Here is a 19,609-nt window from a genome sequence, read left to right as displayed (position 1 = left end):
CTCCTCCTGCTACAAATTTCTTCCTCTTGCCCACCCCAGGGGGCCCAGATATGGACACAGCACTCGAGGTGCTGCCCAAGCAGTGCCCCCGAGCAGTGTAGAAGAATCCCTGCCCTGTTCCTGCTGGCCACACCGTTCCTGATCCAGGCCAGGAGCCATTGGCCTTCTTGGCCACCTGGGCACACTGCTGCCTCATGTCCAGCCTGCTGTCCATCAGTCCCTGCAGGTCCCTTTCTGCCTGGCTGCTCTCCAGCCACTCTGTCCCCAGCCTGCAGCGCTGGGGCCAAATATCAGGGCCTGGCACTTGGATTTGTTAAACCTCACCTTGTTGGATTCACCCCCTGGATCCAGCCTGTCCAGGGCCCTGTGTAGAGCCCTCCTACTGTCCAGCAGGTCAACACTCACATCCAGCATGGTGTCATCTGCAAAGATGTCCTTGATTCCAAGGGGCCCCTCAGTGTCACAATGCCCTCTTGGTTACACCAGGCCCTGCACTGTCACACTGGTCTCCTTGGTTCCATGCGGCCTCAAAATGTGACAATGGACTCCTTGGTTCCATGGGGCACCAGGGTGTCACAATGGCCCCATGGCCACATGAGGTCCCACACTGTCACCATGGTCTCTGTGGTTCCACAAGTCCCCTCAGTGTCACTATGGACTCCTTGTTTCCACAAGGCCACACAGTGTCACAGCATTATTCCAGATCCCTTGAGGCCCCATCGTGTCACAGTGGGCCCTTGGTTACACAGGATCCTGCAGTGTCACAATGTCCCCTTGGTGCCATGAGGCCCCGCAGTGTCTGAACGGCCCCTTGGTTCCACTGGGCCCGGCAGTCTCCCAATGGTCCCCTTGGTTTTGCAGTGTCAAAATGGTGAAACCCCTTGGTTACACGAGGCCCTGCAGTGTCACAATGGCCTCTGTGGTTCCACGAGGGCCCAGAGTGTCACGGGGCACTCCCTGGGTCCATTTGGCCCCACAGCACCACCATGGAACCCCTGGTTCTGTGGGGCTGCACAGTGTCTCCATGGTCCTCTTAGTTCCACGAGGCCCTGCAGTGTCACAATGGCCCCAGAGTGTCCCAATCATCAGAGAATGACAGAATCAAATAGGCTGGAAAAGACCTTTGGGATCATCAAGTCCAACCAATGCCCTAATACTGCCTTGTCACCCAGACCATGCCACTGAGTGCCACTGGAGAGGGACAGTGACTCTGCCACCTCCCCCCTGGCCAGCCCATTCCAGTTCCCACTCACCCTTTCTGTGAAGAACTCCTTCCTATTGTCCAGCCTGAGCCTCCCCTGGTGCAGCTTAAGGCTGGGTCTTCTTGTCCTGCCCTCCAGCAGATCCACACTCACACCCAGCTTGGTGCCATCTGCAATTTGTGAATGCTGCACTCGATCCCCTCACCCAGATCATCAGTGAAGATATTAAACAGGACTGGGCCCAGCACAGATCCCTGGGGACAGCCCCAGTGCCTGGACACCAGCTGGGTGCAGCACCATCCCCACCACTCTCTGGGCCCAGCCTCCAGCCAGCTCTTAAATCTCCCAGCCAGGAGGGAACCTGCCCAAGCCGTGGGCTGCAGCTTTTCCAGGGAATGCTGTCAGAGACAGAGTCAAAGGCTCTGCTGGAGTCCAGGCACACAACATCCACAGCCTTTCCCCCATCCACAGCTGGGTCACCTGGGCATAAAAGGAGACCAGGTTGGTCAGGCAGGACCTGCCAGCCCTAAATCCAGGCTGGCTGGCTCTGATCCCTGGGCCATCCTGTGGGTGCCCTGTGATGGCACTCAAGGTGATCTGTTCCATACCCTTGCCAGGCACCCAGGTCAGGCTGACAGGCCTGGAGTTCCCCAGCTCCTCCTTCCAGCCCTTCCTGGGGATGGGCTCACACTGGCACCTCCAGTGCTCTGGGACCTCCCTGCTGAGCCAGGACTGATGGTAAATGATGGAGAGCAGCTTGGGGAGCTCATCCACAGCTCCCTCATCCCCCTGGGATGGATCCCATCTGCTCCCATACACCTGTGAGCATCTGAGTGGCTCAGCAGGTCAGCAGCTGCTTCCTCCTGGATTCCAGGGGGCTGTTCTGCTCCCTGTGCCCATCTACCAGCTCAGGAGAACACTTGCTCTGAGGACAGCCTGTCCTAATATTGAAAATTGACAAACAAGATATTAAGTAGCTTTGTCTTTTACTTATCTTCAGTTGCTCTATTCTCTACTGCATCCAATAAAGAGTAGATGTTCCCCTTCTCCCTCCATTTGCTATAAATTTTTTTATAAAAACATTTTTTATTCTTTTTACAAGCCACCAGGTTAAATTCTAATTGAGCTTTCATTTCTTAACATCACTTTCTTCATAACCTAACGACATCTTTAAACACTCCCTGCATTGCTGGTCCTTTTTTCCCCTGACTTCCCACCAAAGCTCCATGTGGAGCCAGGCCAGTCATTTTCATCACCAGCTCATCTTTTGCCACACTGGGACAGGCTGCTCTTCCCCTTAAGATTACTTTCTTGAAATGTGTCCATCCTTCCTGGACCCCTTTGTTTTAAAGGGCTCTTTCTTTTTAAAAAAGTCAGTACCTAATTCAATACTCCCCAAATCAGCATCCTAAACAGGCCAAAGTCTGCCCTTTCTAATTCCAGTGTGGAAGTTTTGTTGCTGCCCCTCCTTCTTTCACAGAACATTGAAAACTTGATTATTTCATGGTCACTGTGCCCCAGGCAGCCTCTGAGCCCCACATCTGCCCCCAGCCCTTCTCTGTCTGTGAACAGCAGCAGACAGAGCTTTCCTTGGCAGTGGGAGTGTTACCAAAAATTCAGTAAAACAGAAAACTCTTTTTAGCCCCAGTGTAGCATTAAGAAGCAGCATTCTTTATTCAGCTGGATGTACAGGGGAGAGCTCCTCCCAAAGCCCTGCAGGCTGAGCACAGGAAAGTTTCTGTTTATTTTCTGTATTTTGCTCACACATTCATTGATTGTCCTGGACTAAACACACATATGATAATCATTTCCCCAAAATCATTAACACATTTTCCCTCCCCTTTACCCATGAGTTCTTCTGTCCTGGGGGGCTCTCTGGTGGTCCCTGGTGGTCGTGGAGCCCAATGTTCCAGTGGGCCTGGCTGAGCTGGCAGGACCCTGAGGCTGCTGAACTTCCAGTTCCCCTTCTCACACAATGGGCCTTGTGTGGCTTCCATAGGCCTGGGGATGTGGAGAACAAGCTCCAGGTGTCAGCTCACCTTGTTTAGACAATTGATCATCTGGTAACATGAGGTCACAGAGTGGGCTATGACATCACAGAGTGGGTTATGTGAGGTCATCAAGCAGCTGTGAAATCATAGACTGCCTATATGACATCCCAGAGCAGACTATGACATCACAGAGTTGGCTGTGACATCAGAGGCCAGCTGTGTGACATTAGAGAAGGGGCTGTGACATCCCAGAGGGGCTGTGTGACATCCCAGAGGGGCTGTGTGCCATCCCAGCAGGGCTGTGTCAGGTCACTGGGTTGGTCACTCGGCCCCAGCTCCCCCTCACAGTTTCTCCCAACAAGTCCAATGCTGTCCATGCCCAGCGGGGTCCCTGTCCCCCGGGATCCCCCCGGCCCACCTGGAGCCACAGCCTCCACCAAAGGATGTTCCACAGGATCCACCCCAGAGCCTGACATGGGGACAAGGGGCCAGGGCTGTGTGACCAGGACATCAAGGACGGGGATTATCCAGGTCACTGTGGCCTGGGTTGGGTTGCCCAGGGCAGGAAAGATGTCTGGCAGCTGGAGCAGGGTCTGGGAAGGGCCTCCAAGCTGGGGCTGGAGCCCTTGGGCTGTGAGCAGAGGCTGAGGGAGCTGGGCTTGTCCAGCCCAGAGCAGGGAAGGCTGAGGGGCTCCTCATCCCAGCCTGGCAGTGGCAGCGAGGAGGGGATGGGGAACACAGAGCCAGGCTCTTCACCGGGGGCCTGGTGGGAGACAAAAGCCAATGGGTGGAAGGGGCAAGAGGGGAGATCAGCCAGGACAGGAGGAGATGAAATGAGTCAGGCTGGTTTCAGCATTTCTTCAGCACCAAAAGCAGCCTGACCTCCCTTCTCCATCCACCACTGACAGCTTTGCAAATCAGGAATTGTTGGAGGTGTTTTGCCCCCACTCCAGGACGAGCATCCTGATACAAGAACTTAATTGTGTTTATATCGATCACAGACCCACATTTGTTTGAAATTACTTTTAGGATGGAAATCCCTTGTGGATGGTGGACTCATCAAACACTGCTGGGACGTTGCACATGGCTCAGGGAAGAGTGTGATTTTTATTAAATTGTGTCCTGTTCAACCATGGTGTTTTTGCCATGAAGAGAAACTTTCTGTGCCTCTGAGTCTCACCAGTTCCTGACCCCCAAAGGACACAAACCTGATGAGTTGTGGTTCCCACTCCAGTGGCTGCACTTGGACCTCCCTCCATCCCCAGAGCAGAGCTCCCTTGTCCCAGAGAGTCCCTGGCAATGCAGGGATGAAGGAAACAGAACAGGCTGGGGGGATCAGGGGCAGGGCAGGGCCACAGAGAATGACTTTGGCATTTGATGGAGCTGTGCCTTCCCTTGGCTTTGTTGGCTGACAAGAAATGAACATCCCTCTGTGTCTCGGGCAGCTCCTTCTCCAAGGAAAGCAGGTGGGAGTTGGAGCCAAGGAGCTGAAAGCTGCAGGTGCAGCCTGGGCTGGAGGGAGCTCAGATTTGCACAAGGCTGCTCTGAGTGCCAGGGCTTGGATGGGGGAAATGGTGGGGTGGGGGTAGGGACAGAGTCTGATTGATTGTCAGCCATGAAGGGTCTGGATTTTCATATCTATTCAAACTGCATGAGGAGGTACTTGGATTCAATGTAAATTGGAGATTGCACATATCAATGAATTAAGAGGAAAAAACCAATAAATTGCAGGATCTAAAAATATTTACTTGCTGTCTTTTTAAATATAATGCATTCACTTTTAATAGGCTTTTGAAATCTGTAAAATTAACCACACAAGGTTTGGAAACTGAAATCAAATGATTCCCAGAGGCTTGGCTTGTTCAGGTGTTCTGAATGTTCATGAGCCCTGGGACACTGAATTCCTGCACTGAAGAGTTGAAGGCTGAACAAGCCTCTGCAGCAGGAAAATTCAGCAGCAGCCTCCAAGTTGCTGAGGATGTTAGCAGCCCCCAGTGAGGCCATCCCTGCCCAGAGACCGTGGGGGAATGGGCAGACAAGGAGAGCGTCCCTGGGGCTGGGGCAGCACAACTCAGAGGCACCAGCGGCTCCAGCTGGGCAATGGAGTGTGGAATGTGGCTGGGAAAGCCCTGCCTGGGCTGGGCCAAGCAGCACAGACAAGACCTGAAACCCATCCCCCAAACAACTCTCTCAAGGAGACATTTAAAAGGAATTACAATTGTTGGTGTACTCTGAATTGGACTCCCTGGAGAAATACCAACAAGAGATTCTAAGGAGTTGAAAAGAACAAAACAGACTTTACTGGCAACTTTAGAAAATCAGAGAAACGTTAGCAAAGGTTTTATTATATCCTTGTAGTGGTTTTAGTTTGTTAATTTAAAATTTTTCTAATTTTGAGATTTCTTAATTAATGGATTGATGAATATGGTGGGTTTTATTGTCGGTTAATTATTTATGTGTTTATTTTGTTTTGAGATAGGAATATGAGAATGGTAAAGTAGGCCTAACATTTTAAAAGGGTATAAAGAAAACTTTATTAAATAGAAATTAAAAAAGAAAAAGGGTAGCATGAAATAAAATAAAGTCTTCAGAACACTTTTTTTTTGTTTACAATTTTTTCTTTTAACTGACAATGTAAAGAAAGTAAATTTAAAATTTCTATTTAGTTTGCTGTTTCTAGAATAGTCTTTTTTTAGTTTACTTAGGGAAAGAAGTTTTTCTTCTTAAGGTTATGGAGATTTTTTTACAAGAGGAAAAGTTTTTTTGTGGTTCTTACTTTTGCCATGGATAACAGGTGTCTGGGGAACTTTGTTCTTGTCAAGTTGTTTTTATTGCTACAAGCTTTTTCACAGCTTGTTGATGGACCATGTCAACTTATGGGGTTTTGTTTTAAAGATGAGTTATTTTAAGGTATAAGTTTTTATAATTTACTTTTTAAATTATTTTTATTTCTGGGAATAGACATCTTCTCTTGGGAATACTGGATTACTTTTTCCCCCCCTATTTAAACTTTTCATGAAATTACAGTTATTTTAACATTTGTTTATTTTAGTATGCAGGTTTTTGTTTGAAATTACTTTGAATATTTTATAGTTTTATGTGTTATAAAGAAAAATAGTTTTCTCTTTGTAGTTTATAAGAAGATTTTCGTTTTAAGATTAGTGTATTTTTTCTTCTTTTTTATTTGGAATTTAATTTCTTCTTTACTGACTTTGATGGTGTTATGTTATTTTTTTATATGCTTGTATTTTGGTTTTTTACATGTTCATATTTTGTTTTTTACTTTTACCTGAGGGAGGATTGAAGTATTGAAGGGTTAACACCTGACCTGCCGGCAACTTCTGGTGGAAGTTGTGGTGGGATTGTGTTAGGATTGGTTTTATGGTTGGTTTGGGTTTTTTTTGTTATGTTTAAGTTTTTAGTTGTGGGGTTTTTTGTATGGGTTGTAGGTTGTAGGGGTTTTTGGTTTGAGTTGTGTTGGGGGAAGGGGAGTTAATGGTAAGATTTTAATAGCTGTGGCTGGCTTTGTTCTGGTTGGGGTTTTGTAGCCTCTTTTGTTTTCTGGTTTGGGAATTGTTGGGGTTTAGTTTGGTCAGAATGGGGCCAATGGGGAGGGGGCGGCCTGGGGAGGGGGGAAGGGGCTCAACCCATGGCAGGGTTGCTTGGTTTGGTTTGGTTTGGTTTGGTTTGGTTTGGTTTGGTTTGGTTTGGTTTGGTTTGGTTGAGATGGGGGCCAGGGCCAGGGCCCGCTTCTTCTTTGTTGACTGGAAAAGAAAGAGGAGGTTCCTGGGTTTTTTTATCTTTTACATTTGTGTTTCACAGAGGCGTGTTCAGTATCTCAGTGGTTTAACAGATTGTCAGTAACACAAAAAGTTTTGTATTACTTTTTAAAATCTTCTCATGTCAAACTATGACAGACATTCAATCAACAAAAAACATTTCTCAAAGCATTGACTTGGCCCATTCAACTTCACAAACTCTAAGCCTGTTCAATGGAATGTTAATCAAAATTTGCAAGAGCACAGAAACAGAAGAAGACACAGAAAGAGATAATAGACAAAAAAGATACAGAGAAGCAGAGACACACAGCTACCAACTCCTGGATTCCAGCACTGTTCAGATGGAAATTCCAAGAGGATGCAGGGTCAAGATGTGTGCTTGCCTTGTGCTCAGCCTTCAATACCCCTTGGTCTCCCTGGGCCCTTCCCCCAGGTGGGGCTTGGGCTCATTTGGTCCCTCAGGAGCTGGGCTGGGGCTGCAGAGGTGGCTGTGGAGCATTGCCTGTGCTGTGCCAGGGACTGGCAGCCACTGCTGGGCTGGGATAGAGGCTCTGGGGGGATTGGGGTTCCAGGGCAGGGCAAGGCTGGACCTGCCCCTTCGTCCCCCACACAAAAAATGTTTTGAGCCAACAATCTCCTTCAGTCTGTCACAACAGGGAATGTTGGAGGCGGAACTCCCAATTCTGGCCATGGGCACCTGGAGGAGGACAGTTCTTTTCCATAGGAAGGAAGGCACAGATCTCCAGATTTTCAGTAGCAGATGAGAAGAGACCCTCCTCATGGCACGGTCAGCTGGACCAGTCAGGTAGCCCCCAGGATGTCAAACAAGACACATCTGTGCTGTGTTCTCCTGGTTCCATTGGCCCTGCAGTGTCACAATGGTCTCTGTGGTTCCACAGGCCCCACAATGTCACAATGATCCCCTTGGTCCCATGGATCCCCCCAGTGTCACTATGGTGCCCTTGGTTCCATGAGGCCCCATGGTATCACAAGGGTCCTTGGTTCCAGGGTGCCACACAATGTCAGAATGCTCTACTTGGTTCCATGGGACCTCATTGTGTCACAATGGTCTCACTGGTTCCATGTGGCCCTGCAGTGTCAGAACATCCTCTTGGTTTCTGAGGCTCACAAGGGTCTCCATGATTCCATGGGGCCCTATAGGGTCACAATGGTCCCTTTGTCTCACAAGGCCCCACAGTGTCACAATGGTCCCATGCTCTCACAGGGCCCCACGGTGTCACCATGGTCCCATAGTCTCACAGTGCCCCACAGTGTCACAATGGTCCCTTGGTCTCTCAGGGCCCCACAGTGTCACAATGGTCCCTTGGTTCCATGGGCCCTGTGCTGCTGCATTCCCCCCTCCCCTTCTCAGGCCGCCCTGCCAGATGAGAAATGCTCCTTGGGGCTCGGCCTTGGCCAACAGCCCCTGGGCTCAGCTCCTCTGCAGCTCATCACAAACACTGTCTGCTCCAGGCACTGCTGCTGCCCAACCAGCTCCTGCTTTCTGTAGCAGCAGCCCTGGGAACTGGTTTTGTTCCCCAGTGGCACAACATCCCTGTTCTCACACTGCCAAAGAAAGCTGTTGGTGCCAAGTGCGGCCAGGATGAACCATTGCTGGGACTGAAGCCCCTCTCTTGGGGCCCTGCAAACAGCGCTCCAAAAGGAGCCCTTGGAGCTCTCCTGGGCCAGCGACTCCCTCTGAGTGGGGCCTCTCCCAGCCGGGAACTCTCCCGTTTGCTGCACTCGGGGATCCCCAACAACGACGGAGCCTGGGCCGATCCCCCCACTCCTCCAGGCTCAACCCTTCACCCGCTGGGGAGATGCCAAAGGATCCACAGGGAGCATTGCCTGCCCTCAGGGGAATTTCTCCCAGGTGCCTTGCACTGACTCTTTGTGTCTGTGTGCACACAGGAGTGCCTGTGCTGGGGAAATGTGGCAGAAATGCTGCTCTCTGAGGGGTTTGAGTGCCCTGGATAGCTGAGTCAGTCAGGCCTTGAGGTAAGGTTAAATCACAAGGTCTAAGTAAAGTTAAATGCTGCTAAGAGTTGTTCTTTTCCAAAGGTATTAAGTTCAATTTAATTTATTAGCTAAGTTGAATAGTAAATGTTATTCTTATGTTAAATTGCTAAGTCATATGTTTTAAGTTTGGTTAAATAGTGTTAAGTGCTGTTCTTTTGCTAAATTGTGAAATTGATGGTATCAGTTAAGGTTAAGGTGTAACTTAAGTCCTGTTAAGTTTGAACTCTGTTCAGCTTTTGGGCCGTATTCCTTTCATCCTTGCCCTCACTGTCCTTGTGTCACACACACACAGGGACAGTTCTCAGTTCATTTCTGGTTTGATTGCCTGGATTTTGTTTGGTTTTGTTGTTGCTTTGTTTCCCTGGTGTGCCTGAAGTGTCCAGTCAGGAGCAGAGTGACTCTTGCCAAGGAACTTAGTGCTGCTGTCCCTTAATATTCAATCTGGTTTTTCCTGTTCCTTTGCTGGGGATTTTTTCAGCACTCTCAAGGCCTCGTTGGTACCAGGGTGAAGGAGCCCTGGCCCAGGCTCTGGCCCTGGGGGACACGGGGACGCTGCCGGGGGTCCCTGTCCCCCTGTGCCACCCCCAGGGCCCCGGCCCCCCGTCCCCGTGTCAGGCTCTGGGGTCGATCTCGTGGAACATCCTCTGGGGGAGGCTGCGGCGCCGGGGGCAGGGGGACCCGGGGGGACAGGGGACCCCGCTGTGCACGAGCAGGGTTGGACTGCTCTGGGGGGAACTGTGAGGGGGCCAGGGCAGAGTGACCTCCCCAGTGACCTCACACAGCCCCTGTGATTTCACACAGCCCCTGTGATGTCACAACCTACTCTGATGTCACAGAGCACCCCTCTATGATGGCGGGATCTGCTTTATGGCCTTCCATCCTACTCTATGATGTCACAGCCAGATCTTTGATGTCACAACCCACTCTCTGATGTCACAAAACCCTCTCTGTGATGTCATACTGCCACTCTGTAAAGTCAGAGCACATACTTTGACCTCACAACCAGCTCTGTGATGTCATACAGCCATGCCATGATGTCACAGCCTGCTCTGTGATGTCACATAATCCCCTCTATGATGTTGTAGCTGCTCAGTGACCTCACATAAACTCTGTGATGTCATAGCCTCTCGGGTCGGCTGTTTGTCTCTGCCCCGAGACACGTGGGATGGTTCTGAGGCAGCCCGTGCTCCAAACGATGAGGCTGGACTCTTCACTTTTTGCTTTTCAGGTTGTTTATTATTTCTTATCTACAAAATTTCCTTTCTGCCCAGCCGACATCTGCACAGCAAGGCAGCCACACGCACTCTAACTGGCCCCAAGGTGGTGTTGTTTTTATATACTACAAACTACGTATATCATATTTACTTTTAAGTCCCAATACCTATCACCTATGTTAGACAGTGCACTTCTCCTCTGAACTAATCCCCAAGTGCCAACAGCACAGCAGAAAATGGAGAACACAAAGAAGAAAGAAGAAGGACGAGACACACCCTGATTCCTCCATCTTGTCTCCAAAACCCCTATACCAAAAACCCCCAAAATCTAAACTTCCACCCTGTAAATACATCATTCTTGCACCATTCAAAAGTGACTCTTCTGTCCTCATACACAGGTGGCAATTTGCTGGAAGGATCAAAATCAAGCCACCAGGTGTTCCTGGGAGCATGCCAGGGTCTCCGAGCCCCCCGAGAGGGTTTTCGGCAACTCTGGACATCCAGAGGAATGTGCTGAGTTCCCACAATAGCCCAATCTGTGACCTCACACAGCCCACTCTGTGCTGTCACACAGCCCCTTGCTGACATCACAGCTGCTCTGTGCCTCCATGACACAGCCACAGAGGAGCTGCTGTGACACAGCCCCCTCTGGGACATGCCACAGCCCCTGCCAATGCTGAGCCCCTGGGAGCTCTGTCTGTGCCCTGCTGGTGTCCCTGAGGGGCCCTGGCAGTGCCCCAGCCCTGCTGGGCTGTGCACAGGAGCTGCTCCTGGCCAGAGCTGTCTCTCTGCAGCTCTGCTGCCCTTGCCAGGAGCTGCCTCTGGGCCAGGAGCCCGGCCCAGCTCAGCAGCACAGACACAGCACAAGTGCTTTAATGACCCTCTGGGGCTTTGGTGCTCTTTGCATCAGACTCAGCCCCTCAAAGTTGGCTCAAAGAACTTCTCAGGGATTCAAAAAGAGGGTGAAACAATGAAGTTTCTCAAACTTTAAAAAGAGATCCATCTGAAGGATAGGACTGAAAAAGCATCCCCAGGTTCCAGGTAGAGCAGAACACTGGTGGCAGTGATGACAGGTGGGGACAAGCAAGGCAAAGGTGTCTCTGGTGCTGAGCAAACCTGCGCCTCTGTCCCTGCAGGCTGTGGGCATCCCCCGGCTGCCCCACGTGGCTGGCCCCTTCCTTTGCTGACAGCTCTGCCTCCTGCCTGCCCCTGCCTGCCCACACAAAGCCTTGGGCTGCTCCAGGCTCCTGCTGGGGGATGTGCTGCACCACAGCCCTGCCCTGGCAGGGAAATTCCTTTCTCCTGGTGTCCACTCTGGGCCTCCCCAGCTGCCCTTGATGCTATTATGTCTTCTTCGGCCTCATTCCCACTAGGAAGAAAAGCTCCAGCCTCCCTGAAACCACCCTTCATTCCCTCCCAGGCTACTCCTGTTCTGTCCTCAGTCTCCACCCCACTGAGCACAGAGCCTGCCGACTCTCCCTGCTGGTTTTATGATGAGGCCTCCAAACCCCATCTTGGGAGATTTTTGGGTCCTCTCCAAGGTCTGTGAAAATGGAAAAATAGCGATCAAAGTTATTTTCTCCCAAATCTTGCAGTGACAAAACAAGGGTCAATATCTCTAAACTGAATGAGGGCAGATTTACATTTGTTAGAACAGGAAATATTTTTCAATTATGGAAGTGACATGAAACTGCAGCTGTTTTTCCATAGAATTGGACACCCCATCCCAGGAATTGTCCAAGAGCTGGAGCTTTGTCCGATCTGACCCAGTGAAACCCCCTGCCCTCCCCAAGGACAGAATTCCTGCAGTGTGGGTTCTCTGATGTGCTGGGTGCCCTCACAATGCTTCTGGCCAGAATGTCTGCTGAGGGCAGCCAGGCTGCTGCAGGGGCAGTGCCCTCACAGCCATCACCATGGCAGCCCTGTCCCCTGGGCCTGGCTCTGCCCTTTCCTCTGCCCCTGCCTTGGCTCTGCTGGCATGAAGAGTTTTGTCATTGATATCTTGTCCCCGAGGTGCTGGGGCCAATGGCTTCCCAGTCAGGCTCCTGGAGCAGAAGTGGCTTTTCAGAGGCCAGCCAGGAATGAGCCCTGAGGCAGCAGCTCTGCAGTGGTGGCCACCAGGCTGGGCTGCCAAGGGAGGCTTCTGGCCATGGCCTGCAAGCAGCTGCAGCTGCCAAGGCGCCTTTGGTGCCTCAGGCTCTCCCTGGCACAGCTCCCAGCATGGCACTCTGCCCTTGGGCCCGAGGCCTTCCCTGTGCTGGGGCTGGCCTGGGGCTTTTCCTGCAGCGGGACCTGCCCTGCTGATGGCACAGGAAAGACAGTTCCTGCTGGAGCAGGAGGCTCTGCCTGCAATGGCCTCCAACAATTCCAGCAAGGCCCTGCTGACTTCAAAATTGCTGCCTACAGTACTATATTCTAATAATTGTTATAGCTCCTGAACTGTGGAGTGAATGACTCTGGTTAAGAGCTTTCTGTCCGATCATGATCAGAATCAATCAGAGCCGTATTTATATAAATTTATCTGGTATTCAATCTTTAATCCTGTGGGACAAATTGTGTAAAAGTTCAATTCCACCTGTCCAATCTTTTACACATTTGAAAAATTCTGGGTCTGGGATTGGATCCAGCCGCTCCCAGTCTCCTCTCTTAGAAGGAATTTAAGAAGCGTAGGGGTCCTGCAGGGGTTTGAGGATCCATGGTGGCTGCTGGGTGTCATTTCTCCGCCTCATGACTCAGCAGGAGTTTCTCCAATAAAGAAATAAAGCTTTAGGCAGAAGCCCCCACTGTGCCCATGACAGGAGCCCCTGTGAGTGTCTGGGACATCCTGGCTCTTTGGCAGCCTGGAGACTCCTGGGATGTCACCGTGGAGCCCCCATGAGTGCCTGTGACAGATGGGTGCCTTTGCAGCCCAAGGTGCCCTGGGATGTCACCATGGAATGGCTGTGACTGCCTCTGACCACAGGGCTCTTTACCATAACCAGAAAGCCCTGGGAGGTCTCCATGGAGCCCCTGTCTCTGCCTGTGACATTCCAGCTCTGGAACAGCCTGGAGACTCTTGGAAAGTCCCCATGGAACCCCTCTGAGGGCCTGTGACAAATCTGATCCTTAGCGGGCAACCATCACCAGGACCCCTGTTGTTGTGGTCAGTTTCCATGGCAACCATCACCAGCCCCCTGTTGCTATGGTCAGTTTCCATGGCAACCATCACCAGCCCCTGTTGCTAGGCTCACTCCCTTGGCAGCTCCATGGAGACCCCATGCCAGGGGTGGTTGCCATGGACACCAGCTCAGGCCTGCAGCCAGAGCCCGTTGCCATGGCAACCATTGGCAGCCCCATCCCCAGGCTGATGGGATCCCAGAAGCACAGAATTGGATGAGCTGGGAGGGACCCATCAGGATCCTCCAGTCCAACTGCTGGCCCTGCACAGGACACCCCAACAATGCCAGCCTGGGCCTGGCAGCGCTGGCCAAACGCTGCTGCAGCTCAGAGAGCCCTGGAGCTGGGACCCTTCCCTGGGGAGCCTGGCCAGGGCCCCAGCAGCCTCTGGCCAAAAACCTTTTCCTGACATCCAACCTGAGCCTGCCCCGACTCAGCTGCAGCCGCTCCCTCCACTCCTGTCCCTGGGCACCAGAGGGAAGAGGTTCCCACAGCCCCAGCCAGGGACCCGCTCCCAAGGCTGCTGCCATGGCCACCAGGGCTGCCACCAGCTGGGATGCTCGGTTTCCACGGGCCGGGCTTCAGGAATGGGATTCCCCAATTTCCTGCTGCCGCTAAAACGCCGCTGCCCTCGCTGCCCTCCTGCCTGCCATGGAAATCACAAAAGGCAAAGATCCTGGGCTGGGATAAGAACAATTTATTGGGAACAGCAACGAGATAAGGAACAAAGGGAACAGAAACAATATTGATAACAGAAGGGATAAGTAAAACTATTTACAGAGAAAACATCAACATCAACAACTGGCTCTTCCTGGCAATGTATTTCCTCATGTCTGCAAAGGACACCCTTCTCCTCAGGGAGGGAAAGAGAGATTGCCTTTCCTGCCCCTGGCAATGACCTGAGGTGGGAGTGAATGTAATGACAGGGCCATGGCCGGACCCTCATGTTCTCCCATCCCACATCATGTCATTGGTAGGGGCAACAAAATGTACAGGTGTCTTCCCAGCATGGATCACAGGGAACATGGATCTCCAGGGCTCTGACCAACGTGGGGTCTCCTTTGGGGGATGAATTTGGAACAGTGTGCGAAGCTCCTGCTGCACTTGGGGCATTTGCAGGGCTTCCCTTACTGGTGCTTCTGTTGGTGTTTGGTCAGGTCAGAGCTCTGGGTGAAGCTCTTCCAACAATGGGAACACACGTAGGGCCTCTCCCCAGTGTGGATGCGCCGGTGTCTGACGAGGGTGAAGCTGCGCTTGAAGCCCTTCCCACAGTCAGGGCAGCGGAAGGGCCCCTGCTCGGTGTGAATGCGCTCATGCAGGCAGAGATTTGAGCTGGTCTGAAACCTCTTCCCACACGTGGGGCATCTGTAGGGCCTCTCCCCAGTGTGGATGCACTGGTGCCTGATGAGGTGGGACTTGCGCTTGAAGCCCTTCCTTCAATCAGGGCAGTGGAAGGGCCTTTCCTCTGTGTGAATGTGCTGGTGCCTGGCGAGATCAGAGCTGGTGGGAAACCTCTTCTGGCACTCAGGACACTTGTAGGGCCTCTCCCCAGTGTGGATGTGTTGGTGGGTCAAAAGGGTGGATCTGGAGCTGAAGCCCTTCCCACACTCCCCACACTCATAGGGCCATTCCCCAGTGTGGATCATCTGGTGGCTGATCAGGGTGCTGCTCTGCCTGAAGCTCTTCCCACACTCCAAGCACTTGTGGGGCTTCTCCCCATCATGAAGCTGCTCATGGGCCACCAGCTCCGAGCTCTGGCTGAAGCTCTGTCCACCTTCCTGGCTCAGGGTGGGTCTTTCCTCCTCAGAGCCCCCTGGGCTGGGTTTGGAGCCCCTTCTCCTGTGGGATCTCTGGGTCTTGTCCTCCCTGTTGGAATTCTGCACCGTGGAGCCACTCAAAATGGCCTCTTCCATGAGGTTCTGCCACAGGGATTTGCCCTCCCTGGTCTCCATCCTCAGCTTCTTCCCTGGGCAAGGAAGGACAAGGAGAGGATGGGATTTGCCTCCATGCCAGAGGGAAGGGGAAGGAGATCCCCCCAGTGCATCCCCAGCAGGACGGGGTTGGCAGCAGGGTTGTCCTGCAGCCGGGGGCTGTGCTGGGCTGGGAGATGGAGCAGGAGAGAGGGGGAAAAAGGGCACTGACTTCCTCCTCACCTGCCTGGGTATCCCAGGGCTCATTCCTCTTCCTCGCAGCCTCCTCCTCCATCCAGTCAAGGTTTCGGGATGAGAAATCCTGTTCTGGGAACTAAACAAAGGGTGCACACATTGTCTTTTTTTCTGGTTAGAAGGCAAACCTGGGGGAGAGTCTAAGTCAGATATACAATTTTATAAGAAAATGAAGATCAAGGCAATGATACAGAAACACTGCCTTAAACTGACAGAGTCAGGATATAACCTGACACCTTGTTGCTGGTCAGGCTGGTGGCAGCAGTCCCATTAAATGGTGGCTGCAGTCCTGTTGGAGTGATGAAGGTGATTCTGTCCAAGCAGTGATCCTGTAAAAGGGTCTGGTCTTCCTCTGAAGGTCCAGTGGTGGTTCTGGAGCTCTTGTCCTCTGGGAATCCAGTAGGCAAGCTGCTCCTGGTGTTGCAAGGCTCAGCTTATATCCAGGTAGGAATGCTTGGATCCTCCCCCTGGGTGGAGCCTCCCACAATGGGATGATGGAATTTGATCAGTCCTGCAGTGACACTCAATGGCCCATTCCCAGAAGATATCTCCCCTGGAGGGCGTTATCAGGGCTGAGTCATGGAAGAGATCAAGAACACTGCCCCGCCTGTTTATAGCAGTTGATGAAGATGGGCATTGAAAACATGCATTTGGTTCCATCTTCCATTGCAGCCTGAAACAGTGGGGGAATCCCTGCTCAGGGGGTGAACACCACCCCCCTTACCCAAACTGGCTCAGGTGTAAAACCCCCAGCCTGGGAAGGCCACACAGACACAGGGGACAATGTCACACTTGCCCTGCTCCAGGGCAAATGGCATCTCTCTAATATTTTCTTAACCAGATTGCAAAATTAGTTTGGCACAGTGAGTTCAGGGCACTGTTCTTTGACCCCAGTTGCCTTTGACAACAGCATGGTTCCTTCCTCTGAGGAGGTTGTGGGTCTCTCTGGAGGAACTCTTGGAAACTTGGATGCAGCTTTGTCTGAGCGACCTATGGGAGAACTGATGAGGAAAATGGCTGTTGTGGGACTGGAGTGTAAAGAAAATACTTTGTTGTCCCTACTTGAAAAGTTTGGTAAAATCACTGGAGGAAATGGAGAAAATAATACCAGCAAGACTGACAAGGTTCATTCACCACATGGTTAGGAACACAAGGCTGCTAAAAGTCCCACAAGAAGCCCAGCTCAAGTAGCTAAATTCCCAAATAACTTCTGAATTCCCAGGCTTGGGTTTTTTGCCAAATGTGAGAATCATTATTCTCTTCATCCCTGTCACCTTTGTGACAGCTACACAGAGCTTTCCCTTCCTTTTAATAATATCTTTATTGGGCCAAATTTGCACTTTTCTTTAATTGTAACCTGCCAGCAGCTGAGCTGGAGCTGTGCAGGAACCAAGGAAACTTGGAATTGCCACAGAATTGCTTCTATTGTCAGCCGGTGCTGCGGCGGCCGTGGGGCAGAGGGGTGGGAAAGGGGGGTCCGGGGTGGCAGTGGAGGAAATGCCGGGCCCGGGGGCTGAGCACAGGGCTGAGCACGCAGAGATGGTTTTGTTCTTGCTGAGCTCGCACTGAGCCAAGGCCTGTCCTGCCCCTCATTCGGCCACGCTGGGGAGGGGCTGAGGGTGTGGGGGAGCTTGGGAGGGGACACAGCCAGGACAGGAGATCCCAGCTGACCCCAGGGATAGCCAAGACCATAGGACATCATGATCAGTGCATGAAGTGGGGGGAACAAGGAGGAAGGGGGCACATTTTCAGTGAGGGTTTTGTCTCCCCAGGTAATACTTAGGCAGGATGGGGCCCTGTTTCGCCAGTGGGCAGGGCCCGCACCAAAGACACAGACACCAACTTAACTTAAGGAACAGTGTAATTTAGATAATTCAAATTTGCAAAAAATTACAAAAATATTAGGTAGGCAAAGCAAATAATCATTAGTAAATAATTCCAAAAGAGGACATGTTGAAATGAGTATGACACAACTGTCCATTTCTGGCTGCAGGCTCTGGAGATTCTATCTCTGCCTTCAATCAGGGTTGCATTCCCTAAAGAATCCTGGTACCAAATCCTGCTTTCCAAGGCTGGAACAGTGTTTCAGGTTTAGCTGGGTGTGTATTCAATTACCCTCTGTTAAAGTTGGGGCAATTATCATCTGTTAATTGAGCAGTTTACTTTATCTCTTCCACATGAATCCTCCCTCCAGGGAGATATCTTCTTTTAATGGGCCATTGAGTGTCACTGATAAAAATTCCATCATCCCATTGTGAGAAGATCTGCCCAGAGGGAGGAGCCAAGCATTCCTACCTGGATATAATCTGAGAATGTGAACAACAGAGTCAGCCTTCTCCCACAGGATTCCCAGAAGAGCAGCTTTCAGCTCCACTGGATCCCAGAGGAAGACCAGGCCGATCGACGCCACAACTGGACCTTCAGAGGAAAACTCCACCCTTCTACAGGATCACTGCTCCAACAGAACCACACCTGTCCCTGCAGGAGCACTGCAGCCACCATTTAACAGGAGTGCTACCAACACTCTGACCCACAGGGTGTCAGGTCGTATTCTTACTCTGTAAGTAGTTTTTAGTACTACTGCATTTGTATTTTTAATTTTCCTTCTGAAGAACTGTTATTCCTATTCCCATAGACTTTGCTTGACAGCCCCTTGTTTTGGAAATTATAATTCCAAGTGAAGGGATTAACATTTTCGATTTCAGGGGAGTCTCCTGCCTTCCTTAGCAGACCCCTGTCTTTTCAAACTGACACAATACCCTGGGACAGCCAGGCAGGTGAGGAGGAAGTCAGTGCCCCTTTCCCCCTCTCTCCTGCTCCATCTCCCAGCCCAGCACGGCCCCCGGCTGCAGGACAACCCTGCTGCCAACCCCGTCCTGCTGGGGATGCACTGGGGGGATCTCCTTCCCCTTCCCTGTGGCACGGAGGCAAATCCCATCCTCTCCTTGTCTTTCCTCCCCCAGAGAAGAAGCTGAGAATGAAGACCAGGGAGGACAAATCCCCAAGGCAGAACATCGTGGAAGAGGCCATTTTAAGTGGCTCCACGGTGCAGAATTCCAACGTGGAGGAAATGCCCCAGAGATTCCACAGGAGGAGGGGCTCCAAACCCAGCCCAGGGTGCTCTGAGGAGGAAAGACCCACCCTGAGACAGGAAGGTGGACAGAGCTCAGAGCTGGTTGTCCTTGGGCAGCTTCACAATGGGGAGAAGCCCCACAAGTGCTTGGAGTGTGGGAAGAGCTTCAGGCAGAGCAGCACCCAGATCAGCCACCAGATGATCCACACTGGGGAATGGCCCTACGAGTGTGGGGAGTGTGGGAAGGGCTTCAGCTGCAGCTCTGCCCTCATCATCCACCAACGCATCCACACTGGGGAGAGGCCCTACGAGTGTCCCCAGTGTCAGAAGAGGTTTCAGACCAGCTCCAGTCTCCTCTGCCACCAGCAGATTCACACTGGGGAGAGGCCCTTCTGCTGCCCTGACTGTGGGAAGGGCTTCAAGCACAACTCCACCGTCGTCACCCACTGGTGCAGCCACACTGGGGAGAGCCCCTACGAATGTCCCCAGTGTGGGAAGAGCTTCACCAGCAGCTCTCCCTTGACCAGACACCAACGGAGCTGCCAGTAAGGAAAGCCCTGCAAATGCCCCAGCTGCAGGAACAGCTTCATGCACCGCTCCAGCTTCATCCCCCTTTAGAGGACCCGCATTGGGAAGAGTCCTGGGGATCCGTGTTGCCCATGATCCATGCTGGGAAGACACCTCTCCCTTTTCCTGCCCATGACATGATGTGGGATTGAAGAACATTATGGTCTGGCCATGGCCCTTTCATTACATTCACTCCCACCTCAGGCTATTGCCAGGGGCAGGAAAGGGGCCTTCTCTCTCTCTCCCAGAGGAGAAGGGTGTCCTTTCCAGACAGGGGAAATTGTGGCTGGAAAGAGACAGTCAGTTGTGTTGTAGTTTTCCCTGTCAAAGTTTTATTTATCCCTTTTGTTATCAATATTGTTTCTGTTCAAATTTTTCCTTATCTCGTTGCTGTTCCCAATAAATTGTTCTTATCCCAGCCCGGGATCTTTGCCTTTTGTGCT

The 19,609-nt window shown here is 51.7% G+C and overlaps 1 protein-coding gene across 1 annotated transcript in view; it reads left to right on the top strand.

The window, feature by feature from the left end:
* The window catches only part of LOC143692457 (uncharacterized), a gene marked incomplete at its 5' end in the record, with an annotated part of 208,278 nt that overhangs the window by 134,666 nt on the left and 54,003 nt on the right, over positions 1-19,609 (top strand). Inside the window, 1 exon segment of the mRNA XM_077172690.1 lies at positions 18,718-19,107. Coding sequence (XP_077028805.1) covers positions 18,718-19,107 — 390 coding nt within the window.

Source organism: Agelaius phoeniceus (genome assembly GCF_051311805.1).
Source record: "Agelaius phoeniceus isolate bAgePho1 chromosome W unlocalized genomic scaffold, bAgePho1.hap1 SUPER_W_unloc_1, whole genome shotgun sequence".
Classification (NCBI taxonomy): domain Eukaryota; kingdom Metazoa; phylum Chordata; class Aves; order Passeriformes; family Icteridae; genus Agelaius; species Agelaius phoeniceus.
The sequence above is the reverse complement of the archived record's forward strand: the minus strand, read 5'-3'. Positions and strand labels throughout refer to the sequence as shown.